Source organism: Fusarium falciforme, chromosome 11 (assembly GCF_026873545.1).
Source record: "Fusarium falciforme chromosome 11, complete sequence".
Taxonomy (NCBI): domain Eukaryota; kingdom Fungi; phylum Ascomycota; class Sordariomycetes; order Hypocreales; family Nectriaceae; genus Fusarium; species Fusarium falciforme.
Genome location: NC_070554.1, coordinates 2,056,519 through 2,067,940, shown reverse-complemented (window position 1 = coordinate 2,067,940; position 11,422 = coordinate 2,056,519). Strand labels below are relative to the sequence as shown.

Sequence of the window (11,422 nt, the reverse complement as noted above, 5' to 3'; positions counted from 1 at the left end):
AAACCAAGAACCATGAAAGGCTAGGTGTCCAAAGCCAGCAGGCCCTAATGTCTTAGCTGACTGCCCTACTGGGTCCGAGCGAGTGGGAGCCATATATCACTCCACCATCAGCTTCAGCGAAGCAATAGGCTGCTCGAGGCAGTGATTTGAATTGGAACGGATATGCAAATGCCTTGGAGAGGCCTGGATGAACCCAGGCTTCACGTCTTCAGATCTTCAGAGCGCTTCGCTGGCACTGGAAATTGGGCGGTACGCATCTTTAATTAAAGCGACTGACATTTATTCGAGAGCGAGCCAAAGTTGGCAAGTGATTGGTTACGGTGATGAAAGGTGGACGAAAGATGCGGCCAATGTACCTGGAGGCCACCAGACTGGAGATCAGACGTTGCACATTCCATTTCAGTAAGCAATACGGTACAATCCATGGCGAAGATATCGATGCACGCCCTCAACGTCAAACTCGGTCTCGTCACCATCGCGATCCCACGAGATGGCGACTCTGCCAATGCCCGTAACGACGCTAGGGATGAGCTTTTCCATCATGGGGCCCTTGCTCAAGCCTCCTATCCATCCGCCTTCATCCTGTTGTTCTCGATAATGCGCTGGGTGGCGGTGGCCGTCTTGTGGAGTCTCCACGGCTTGATTTTGCGCTCAAAAAGCTCATCCAACTCGGCAGCGGAGTGACTAGAAACTGTTAGATGGACCCGCATTAGTAAGGAGCTTATTGGCGTACCCTTTGGTCTCAGGAATGAGGAACCACATCGCGACGGTGAATGGCAGTCCCAGGCCCACGAAGAACCAGCAGGTCTTCAGACCTCAGTTCCACTCATTCGCGTTCACCATATAGGGACCCAAGACACCTAGAACGACACTGACACAACAAGTAGATGCGACGGCGAAACCTGCTGTGTAAGGTCGCAGCCGCTGAGACGAGATCTCGCCAATGAAGCCCCAGCCAGTCGCACCGTTGGCCACCAGCCCAACATCTACCGAGAATGATTAGCGCGACGCTTCATCAAGGGAACAAGTAATGGCTTACTCCAGAGACAAGCAAAAAAAGACAATCAGGATCTCGGTAGCCTTAACCTGGGGCACAACGCCGAGAATTCCGACTGCAATATTACACGCCCAGCATATCGTGGTTCCAGAGCATGCCATCCATCGACGACCCGAGAGGTCGGCAAGGAATATCACGAGAATACTAAAGGCAATGTTGATGCCTGAAGTGATGCAGGTAACCTTGAACGGATCCTTGATTCCGACCTGTTGGAAGAAGTATGTACCGGTGGTAAAAAACACACCGAGGCCGATGAACTACTGAGCCATTAAAGTCCAGCAGGAGATCAATGTTCTCAGGCCGTTGTTTCCTTTGAAGATTGCGTACCACTTCTCACTTCGCTGCTCCGCTGCCACGGCACGCTCGTGATCGACAGTCAGGACTAACAGGTTGTACTGATGCTCCACGTCAAAGTCTTTGACGCCCTTGTAGATAAACTGAAGACCCTTCTTGGCGCGCTCAGCCTTGCCTCGAGACGCACACCAAGCCGGAGACTCCGGAATAAGCAAGTAGATGATGATCATGAGGCCGATCTGGGACCATTGTGTGCACACCGGGGTCAGGTAGTTTTTGGCATCGTATGTCGACATGACCTGGAGAGTACGGGGTCCGAAGAATTGGCCTGTGATCCACCACAGACTGTAACACATGAAGAAAGCGCCCCTTACTCGAATCGGGGCAACTTCCGAAACGTATGTCGGGATCGTCGATTGTAAGCAACCCACGCCGATGCCGCCAAACAACTTCGCAACAAGCCAAACTTTCCAGTCCTGAGCAATGCACTCAATCGCAACGCTGATGGCGAGAAGAAGCCAGTACCAGTACATAGCAATCTTTCCGCTGTATTTATCCGAGAGAAAAGGCAACGTGGTCATGCCGACGATCTGGCCGACGGACCCAATCGCGGCCCAAGTGCTGATGCTGGACGAGGCGAGGACTGTCTCTCCTTTGTCGTTGGTCTGCGTGCCAAATTTTTCGACAAAGCCCGGGTTGGCAATGATATTTCCAATTAGCCTACAAGATTAACTGTTGTGCCGTGGTCGGAGAGGTGCACCAGGTACGCAATCTGGTACCCGTCTGTAGCGGCGCTGAAAGTGACGAGGAAGCAGATCAAGGAGTTCATCTTGAACGCCATGACCGTCTTCCACACGCCCAGGGTTTCGTAGCCAGTGATACCTTGGCCTTTGGCTGCGGCGTCTGAAGCGAGGTCCTTGGACGGGGCGTCTGGGATGGAAGCCTCGTGGTGTTCGGCCACTTCGGCCGATGGCTTGTCGTGTGAAGCCATAGTGGTCGGCCTAGTCGGACTAGACGTGTGTTCGAGTCTGGGGAGAAAGGGTAGTTTCGCTTCGGCGTTGTTTGTCCCGAAAATGGGCGGCTTTTTCGCATGGTTCCACACAGCACATACAAAGTGGCGCCTTTCATTAAGGTGACTTCAGTGCTGAGATTCCTATTCCTGACAACCCTGCGACGGCGCTGGGTAAGCTCTGGGCCTGACGTCCTTGAGCTGAGATACCCCGAGACGGGCACATGGAGCATGACTCTATGCACAAAACGCAAAATAAAGGACAACAGGGTGGCTGGCATTAACCGGTCGTCACCAGCAGGCAGCGCTTTGTGCAGCTATGATCATTGGTGGCTGCAGAGCAGCAGAGTACATGAACCCATCAAGGGTGGTTCGTAATTCCACTGATGCACCACACTCGAGCCGCCTAACACTGAGTATACCTATGCGCAGGTATCTGTAGTGTAGCGGGCTAGGCCCTGCTGGACAAGGCAGTGCCTTGTCCTCTTACTGGCCTGAGCACTGTTGCTCTAGTGACGACTTAGTTACTTTGTCGAAGGACTTTCTGTCCTTCTCTCTTTTTTCTTTCTTCTTTCCTCAGCTCGTATGTAAAACGCATGAGGACTATATAGCTGTAATTTACACTATCACAACCCTTCACAGAGGGGATGAAACGATGGGACTCTGTCAACTTCCAGGTACAAACTTGTGCCAGATATAATCGCCAACAGGCTTACCCTGGTCATCCATTATCTCAAAAGGCCAGGGATATCGATTGTTAGACCAAAACACACATTTAGGAACGAAAACTGTCACTTTTATCCTGGGCCGCTATTCGCTTAGCACTCACAGCATTACAACCAACGAACTAGCAACTCTCAATCAAATTAAGAGTCAGTCTCACAAGGCTGATATTCTCAGTATCTCCACACTATGGGTTATTGGCTCTTTTAGAATTTCGTGGACTAGGAGCAATGGTTCGCCAGATAGAAACGGCCGTCGGCTGTGAGATTGCGGCGTCTCGGTAATAGAATCTCTACCACGTTGCAAACGGTCGGCAGAGTTTTCCATCTTGTTGCTGCAGCCAATCCTCACTACCAACGCACTGAGGACACCATAGAAGACCTTCGGGGTCGTAGTAGTCTTTGATCTCGCGGAGACGAGCGTAATTTGGTCCGTAGAACGACCACTGCCAGCCAGGTTCGATGGGGTTTGCCTTTTAAAAAAAAAGAAGAAGAAATAAAGTCAGTTTTACCAGGTCCAACGGCTGACGTTACATAACAAGTATTGACTGACCTCATTGATATACGCTGCTGAGTTAGGATCGAGTTGTCTCAGCGTATTCAGTTTACGATATGTCATATCGTGAACAACGCTCCTAATCTGAGACTCGTTGAACGACTTGGGCCAAGATTGTGCCGTAATCAGATGAACAGTCGCGTTGCGCCAAGCGGGGTTTAGCGAGTTGTTGACAGCTTTGTGGCTAATAGTGAGAGTGCCGGAGATGGAAGGGTTGGGCAGGCCGTTCTAGTCGGACTCGTTAGCACGTGCATCTTGGCAGCGTTCCCATGGTACATACCGATGGTACTTTTCGGCTTGGCCCAATCTCTTTGTACACGGATGCAAACTCTTGAATATTTTCCGCAACAGTGTGTCTCGAAATCAACCGCGAGGCCCTAACGCTGTGGCCTCCATCGACAGATCCGATGGTTGGTAGAGTCTCGAGCAGCTCTTTCCAAGAGTTAATCGGAAGTCTGCTAATGGTTCCATTGACCGCGCCGCTTGATGCGTTTAACAGTTTCCTGAATGGCTCCATGGCTTGGTCATAGGTCTTGTTGGACCCATCAAACAGAATGAGCGAACCGCTAAATGTCAGTACATCGACTGACGGAGGCCCTTCCATGGTATAATATCCTGCGATGCCAGCATCTTGCATAGCGGGGAAGAGGGCGTGGATCTCGGCAACGAGTCTGTACCAAGCGTCCGATGTTGTGTTACTGTAGGCAGCAATATCGAAACTGCCCATTACCAATTTCGGTGCTGGGTATGCTTTCACGGTCATTTTTGTGATAACTCCAAAGGCACCACCACCTCCACCGCGGATGGCCCAGAAGAGATCCTGGTTCTGACACTCATTGACTGTCAAGACTTCGCCTGAGGGTATAACAAGCTCTGCTTCCAGGATGTTGTCTGCTCCCCGGCCGTACAGGCCAGTCATGAAACCATGGCCACCTCCGGTAGCCCATCCAGTTACTCCAACATCCTGTAAAGGTACGTACGTTAGCTGGATTCAGAAAAAGGTTGTCTCAGAACAATAGTTCCTCCTTACCTTGCTGGTACCACCAACTGCCATGACATCTAGGGACGCCAGGGTTTCGAAAAGCTCTCCGTCTTGAATACCGGCGCCTACAGTAGCTGCCATGCGAGAGTCTGGGGTGCTTTTGTCGCTAGGACATGATGGCTTGAACTTATCGTGTAGTTGAATACCCTTCATGTTGTGAGTCCAGATCCTAGAGTTCATGCTCGTCAATATTTATTCAGAGGCCACGTAGATAGTGCACATGCGATAGACTGTTGTTTCCCACATTTCTGTTCCGCGTTAGTAATAAGTGGCAGTATAAAGATGGGTCTTCTCACCTTCCCGCACCATTGTGTCCGGTATTCTTAATGGTCAACCTCAAGTTGTTCTTGGTAGCGAAATCCAGCGCCGCTTGGACATGGTTCGTCGTGGTAGCATTGACAACGTAAGCCGGCAGAGGGCCGTTGGAACAGCCTCGCTCCCCTGCGTCAGGATCTCCAAAAATGCTGGTTCCATTTTCGTAAATTGGGAGGCAACCAGCATTACCCCATTCGGTGTGAATACTTGCTGGGTCGCCCGAGTGGAAGGTTGATTTGGACCAATCTCGAATGACTGAGTCGCAGGCAGTTTTGTTGTAGTTGGCATGAGAGGGGTAGCAGACAGCCGCCGGTGGGGTGTAATGGATAAGGCGCCCATCCAATGTCGAGTTCAACGAGTTCCAGGATTTGGTCGATGGCCAGCAGGGCTCCGTCGGCGTCTAATATGCCGGTGAGCTCATGCGACTCATCGCGGTCAAAAAGAACTGTGGCACTCACGCATTTACACTCGTCAGCAGCAAGACCAGTGCCGGCCAGTAAGCCTACCGCGACAAGCGCGGGGGTAGCGAAGGTTGACAGGCAATGCATGGAAGGCAATTGTCAAGGGTAGAAGGCAACGATGGATAGGGTGGTACAACAGCACTCTGGTTGTGCATGAACAAACGTCTTTATATCAATGCTTGTTTTCCAGTCTACTACAGGATAGGTCAATGATGGCATACATACAACGCAGGCTATTCGCATAGACTACGGAAAGAGCGGCATCTCGCAACGCAAAGCGTTACGCAAGCTTGGAAGCATAGGTATCCGATTCGCTAGGGGTGCAAGCCAAGGTAGGCATAGCACAGACAACGAGTTTTTAGGGCGCTCTAGAGCAACTGGGTCGGCGATACGAAAATTATGCGACTGGCAGACTTGCTCCCCTCCACTTTGTATACGCGTTCAACCGAACTCGTACAAGGCGCACGATGAGGGGAACAAGGTTGTCACAGTGATTGAATTTGACTCGTGAAACCATGACGTAATTACAGTCTGTGGATAGTGTCAGACAGTACGCGTATTCGGTCCATTGGTTGAATCAGTGTATTCGTGTTGTGTTCGTGTTCTCGTTAAGTATCTGCCCCTGAGGGGCCTGCTTTTAATCTTAAGATCCTTGACCCACACGTGACACCCCAGCATTTCAACACTTATCACATACGTTATCATAATCCATGATTAGGCTATGTCTCGGGCGTGATTCAAGATGATTTCTTCAAGAACAAAAATGCCCGTCGAAGAGCAAGGAAGCATACTATAACACGAGTACCACGAGAAGACGCGACGAGACGCGTTAAGACGTGTAAATGAGTAATCAAGAAACAGCAAAGAGGGCATCTTCAGTTAGTAGAATTGACGACGGAAATAGCCCGGGTTTAGAGGACAGCCGTATTTTTACAGAGGCAGGCGACAATTGAGGGCACGGCGGCTGATAGGTGGGCGCGCCGCCTGACTAAGCCCCCAAAATGTATTCTCCGATTGGTGCTGCGAGACGCGCTCTATAGCATCTATCGCGAGTAATTAAGACGCCAGATAATAAGCGAAAAATAGCCTAGGTAGTATTTATCGAAGATACCCTCCTACTAGAAGCTATATATAAATCATGCGAGTCTCTCTTTATTGCTATTAACTCCTAGGTAAAGCCTCGAGGGTATATTTTTACGATAGGTAAGTCTATAAAGAGCCTCCATATGAATGAGAGTATACGAAGCTGGTTATTAGCCGTGGCTGTCTAGAAGGCCCTTACCTTGCATTAAATTGGAATAGCTCCCCATAAACTGAATTTCTCCTATATAAATTATGTGCTGATCAGGCGCTCAGCCGATCAGGTTGACAGTGGTCTCGGCAGCTAAATCCCGAGAGCTCAGGCCTGCTGCCAGCTTGAAGTCTCCTGACGGTATCCTCCATTGTTGAGCCGAAACGTCCCAGTAACTCAGGTCCCTTCATTTGAGCACCATTTCTACCCGTTGAGACTCGCCCTGACCCAGCTTTACCTTCTCAAAACCTCTGAGCACACGAACTGGGGCCTCCTTCATGTTGTCGCTGTCGGGGAATGACATGTACAGTTGAACGACTGTGCTACCCTCGCGTTTGCCAGTGTTGCGAACCGTGGCTGTGACACGCAACAACTCGGTCCAGAGGTCCACATTGCCACCCGGCTTAATTTTGGCCTCCCCGTCGGGTAGGTCAGACGGGGCAGAACTGTAGAGTTTGGCGAGATCGATACGGGTGTCCACCTCAAAGGTTGTGTAACCCAAGCCGAAACCAAATTCATACAACGGCTCAATTTCCTTGGCATCAAAGTGGCGGTAGTCGATTAATTGACCTTCAGTGAAATCAGCCTGCCACTTGGAGGAATCACGCTCCACCAAACCGTCCGGACCAGTCAGATTGACCACGGGAAGATCATAGTCCGCTGCTGCCTTGGGGATGGTGTAGGGCAGCCTTCCGCTAGGTTCTGTCTTTCCCCAGAGCACATCGACGAGGGAGTTGCCCCATTCTTGTCCGCCGTAGTGTCCTGCCAAGATGGCCGTGACGTTGTTCGCCCAAGGCATCGTGTTGACGCCTGCCGAGTTGGTCACAACCACTGTCTTGTGTCTGCCGCAGAATTTGGCCACGTTGTTGACCACGACCGTAGAGTTCCAACTCAACTCGAAACTGGTCCGGTCATATGTCTCGGCCGCCCATGTCTTGAGGAAGACCAAGCAGATGTCTGGTTTGGGAAAGACGGAGCGGAAGTCGTTCCTTGCCAAGACATCGTTCGAGGCAATATACTGGACTATGGCATCTGACTCCTTTGCTTTATCTTTGATAGCGTCCAGGGGAGAAACCACATATGAGTTCCGGCCACTTCCCGCACCGCCCCCAATGCTGAGGAAGCCGTACTCAGGTCCTTCAGGGGGGCTGTTGGGGGGGAAGACGAGTCCTTCGGCTGGATCGACAGCAGCATTGCCGAACACGCCAATATTGTGGATTGGCTTTTGAGCGCATGATGACTTGCCCCCGAAAGGTAGAGTGCCGTTGTTCTTCAGAAGAACCGTAGCTGAGGCCCCCCACTTTCGAATCAGCTCATGATGGTTTTCTCGCACGTCCCGCCCAGGGACAGGCTCACCGAGACCAGCAAGGGACCTGGACTCCCATCCTGAATTGCTGATTCCAAGCAGGTAAGGCATCGAGGGATCCACGGTAGGATAGTCAGGACTGTCTTGGTGAAGAAGGAGGTAAGGTGTCATAAGGCGGCGGACCATCTCGTCAATACGCCTCTCGGTAACGTTTCCAGCCTGAACAGCCTTCTCAAGGGTTAGCCCAAAGTAGCCTCCGCCTCCATGAGACGTTGTGACTCCGGGTGGAAGCTCTCCAGGTTGCTCCATGTCTAAGCCGGCATTGGCGGCCTTGCTTGTTGAGTGAGTCGCAAACCAGTCAGATATCACAAACCCGCGGAATCCGAGTTGTTCTCGGAGAATACCCGTAAGCAGGCGAGGGTGCTCACAAGCATAGGTGTTGTTGAGTCGGTTGTAACTACACATGATGGATGTAGTACCAGCCTTGAGAGCGTCCGCAAAGGGCCAGAGGTACAGCTCATGGAGTGCCCGATCATCTATGTTGGAGGAAACAGCATCTACAATGGTTCCATCCTTCATGGTCGTGTCTGATCTCATGGTTTCTTGCTCGTTACCAATGTAGTGCTTGGTGGACGTCTGAACACCTGCGGCCTGGTGACCCATGACTGTATACTTGACAGCCTCTCCCGACAGAAAAGGATCTGGTGAGAACCCTTCCCAGTTGCGACCACCCATCGGGTGACGTCCGAGAGGGCCTGTTGTTGGCCTACGGCTTTTGTTAATAAGAGGTCAGGAATTGTGACCGAAGAATGAAATTAATGGCATACCCGAGGATGACATGAGCTCCCTTCGCCTTAAACTCACGTCCCAAGGCAAGCCCACGGTCGTACATCAACTCGCGGTCCCAACTAGCAGCGACGGAAATCCCAGACGGGAAAATGCTGACCAGATGGGCTCGGTTAACAGCATTGGGCCCATCTAGGAGACAGAGCCCCGGGAATCCCAAGCGTTGAACAGGTCTGATTCTACCAATGCAGCCGGTCCCAACATCGAGCAAGGTACCCGTGACCATGGTTACCTTCTCAGTGAGGTTAAGCTGGGAGACAAACTCCGCGGCTCTGTCTTCGGCCTTGTCCCATTCTGAGGATTGAGCGTTAGTGGTGGGTTTTGGATGGGAAGCTTTGCAGACGAACCCTCAATCGCAGGACTGTACTCCCTCAGTTGGCGTTTGCCAGGAATGGCGGACCCCTGGCCAAAGTGCAAAGACCCCAAAAGGAGCACGAGGAGGTCAACTGCCAGCATTGTCGTTGCCAGAAGGAGTATTCCCGGCAATTGATGAGAGGACGCTCCCTAGTGGCTCTATTTGGTGCCGGCAAGAGACCAGCGAGCATCTTGCGTTTTTATGCTCCGCCACCATGATCTGGCCAGTTCATGCATCGCTCCTGTTGACGAGTAGAGAAGGGCCGAAATGTTGATGAGCTGTTGGCTAACAAACGGTTTCCCGAGCGGGCCGATTAAGTTTGGGAGCTAGCAAGGATAATCTTGGATGTGGCCTTGCTAGCGTGAAGCATGGCCTTTCGGCCAGGGGCCCCGCCTTTCCCCAAACAATGCCATGGGATGGGGACTCCGCACGAGGAGTATTTGAGTTTGATTTTTCGGGATCAATACGTAAATCAAGGGTCCACCCCGCTCCTTCCCGCCCCGCTTCGGGTGCTCTAGGGCACCTTGTCGACTTTTCAGCCGCGCCATTAGGAGCACATCTCGCTAGAGCAAGGCACGGGCGAGACAATTGTCACGAAGGTCTCCTGTTCTCCTCCTGTTTATCAGCCGGGGTAGACTGGAATTGGTAGTCTCATTCACTTGACTGACCAATGATCGAGGCTCGACATCTGAAAGCCGAAACAGCTCTTGATGGCCGCCACGCGGAGTAACATTGACTTGTGCCAACGACTCGTAGTTTTAACGCTGCTTCGTGTCTTATTTATTTAACGTTGTCATCTAATTTATTCAATCTGAATCTTCCTCAAGAGGTAGCATTGAGTGACTTTCCATGACTTTTGATTACTCGAAATTGGATAACATGGACACAGATTCAGAACCAGAAGTGTTGGCTGTCAGTCCCTACGCCCTAAGCTCCTGCCGGTAGGCATAAGAGGCCGACAAAGGTCGGTTTCTTAGATGGAGTAAGGCAGCTCAATTCAATTATCTCCTCTGGCCACACATGTTGTTGCACCCCTCTATCCACCCTCCTCCGAGACTGGCTCTCGCACGGCGGTGCCTGGGCTAATCTGGTAACCCAGTGGGGCTAATTTCGTCACAAGATGGCGTCGAAATTCTTAGGAGAGCGACCGATGGCCGACGACTGGACGCAGCTGGGGGGCAAAGCGACCAGACGCAACCCTGGCCAGATCGTTATTACTCCAAGCAGCAGTTACTTGGAACAAGAGTTGAGGGGCGGAAAGACGGTAAATTCCCTCAAGCTTGACAGGGCAGAGTCGACTCATGAGTGCTGAAAGACGTGACTTCTGCACTGGTTTACTTGCAGAGAATCGTACATTATGAATGATAACGGTACGGATCGCGGCTGCAGTGGAAGTGAGAACGCGATGGATAGTATCTACATCCCAGCCACCAGCAGATCGGACCACCTTAGTCATATAGTCTCAATACTCCCACTCGAGCTGCTATTAGACTTGAAGTGCACGCCTATCGAGCCTCGTTAAAGCCCCAAAAACACCTTCGTGGGTGGAAACTGCAGGGAAAGAGCCATCTCGACCCAGGTACTTTGAAATTCTTCACAGCTCCATGCAATCTTAGGACCGCAGGTCTTCTTCTATCCGCAGAAGATCTCCTACCTATGCCCATCTCTGCAGGTATTGTAATCTTGGGACTGCAGGTCTTCTTCTGTCCGCAGAAGATCTCCATTGTTACTTCTAGCACGCCCATATTAGTTCCCCTACGTCGATGAGGGCGCTAATAATTTCGGCTTTCATATAAAGTCCTTGTGTCTTGCTAAGGCGTAAGGTTCGGCCTGGAATAGACTGTGTACCGCATCCCAGCCGTTCTGAAGCCGGACAATTGGCAAAGCAGCCTCCCTCTGACTTTCCATTTCATTGTATGTTAGGATTTTGTCGTTGGCAGACAACGCTGAGCATTGACTACCAGTCCCAGCTAAAGCACAACGAGATGAAGGCTTTGACGGAGCATACTCGGGAGCTATCGGCGTGTCCGACTCCTGAGTCCTCTCTGGACGGAGCCCACAAGCTTTGAGTGCGTGGATTGGTGGAACGGTCACCCGGCCCCTTTTGAACACCATGCGAGTGATGGCAGACGCGAGCACCACATTTCCCAATTCTGCTTCCAGCGCCG

The 11,422-nt window shown here is 51.5% G+C and overlaps 3 protein-coding genes and 1 pseudogene across 4 annotated transcripts, besides 1 other annotated feature; all 4 read right to left on the bottom strand.

The window, feature by feature from the left end:
- Positions 1 to 563: 563 nt before the first annotated feature.
- Positions 564 to 762, bottom strand: NCS54_01361800 (Hypothetical protein; the record flags this gene model as incomplete). The annotated part of the gene is made up of 2 exons (XM_053158801.1): positions 564 to 684; positions 734 to 762. The coding sequence occupies 2 exons, from the start codon at positions 760 to 762 to the stop codon at positions 564 to 566; spliced, it is 150 nt and encodes a 49-aa protein (XP_053014776.1).
- Positions 763 to 1,314: 552 nt separating this feature from the next.
- NCS54_01361700 lies at positions 1,315 to 2,351 on the bottom strand (annotated as a pseudogene). The gene is made up of 2 exons: positions 2,119 to 2,351; positions 1,315 to 2,071 (listed from the first exon to the last, which is right to left on the bottom strand).
- Positions 1,315 to 2,351: a sequence feature.
- A 1,024-nt stretch (positions 2,352 to 3,375) lies between these two features.
- Positions 3,376 to 5,543, bottom strand: NCS54_01361600 (FAD-binding PCMH-type domain-containing protein; the record flags this gene model as incomplete). The annotated part of the gene is made up of 7 exons (XM_053158800.1): positions 3,376 to 3,555; positions 3,636 to 3,866; positions 3,919 to 4,602; positions 4,669 to 4,849; positions 4,905 to 4,928; positions 4,977 to 5,395; positions 5,454 to 5,543. 7 exons carry the CDS (start codon positions 5,541 to 5,543, stop codon positions 3,376 to 3,378), a joined length of 1,809 nt encoding a protein of 602 aa, XP_053014775.1.
- Positions 5,544 to 6,934: 1,391 nt separating this feature from the next.
- Positions 6,935 to 9,355, bottom strand: NCS54_01361500 (Beta-glucosidase; the record flags this gene model as incomplete). The annotated part of the gene is made up of 3 exons (XM_053158799.1): positions 6,935 to 8,819; positions 8,881 to 9,193; positions 9,247 to 9,355. The coding sequence occupies 3 exons, from the start codon at positions 9,353 to 9,355 to the stop codon at positions 6,935 to 6,937; spliced, it is 2,307 nt and encodes a 768-aa protein (XP_053014774.1).
- Between the last annotated feature and the right edge of the window lie 2,067 nt (positions 9,356 to 11,422).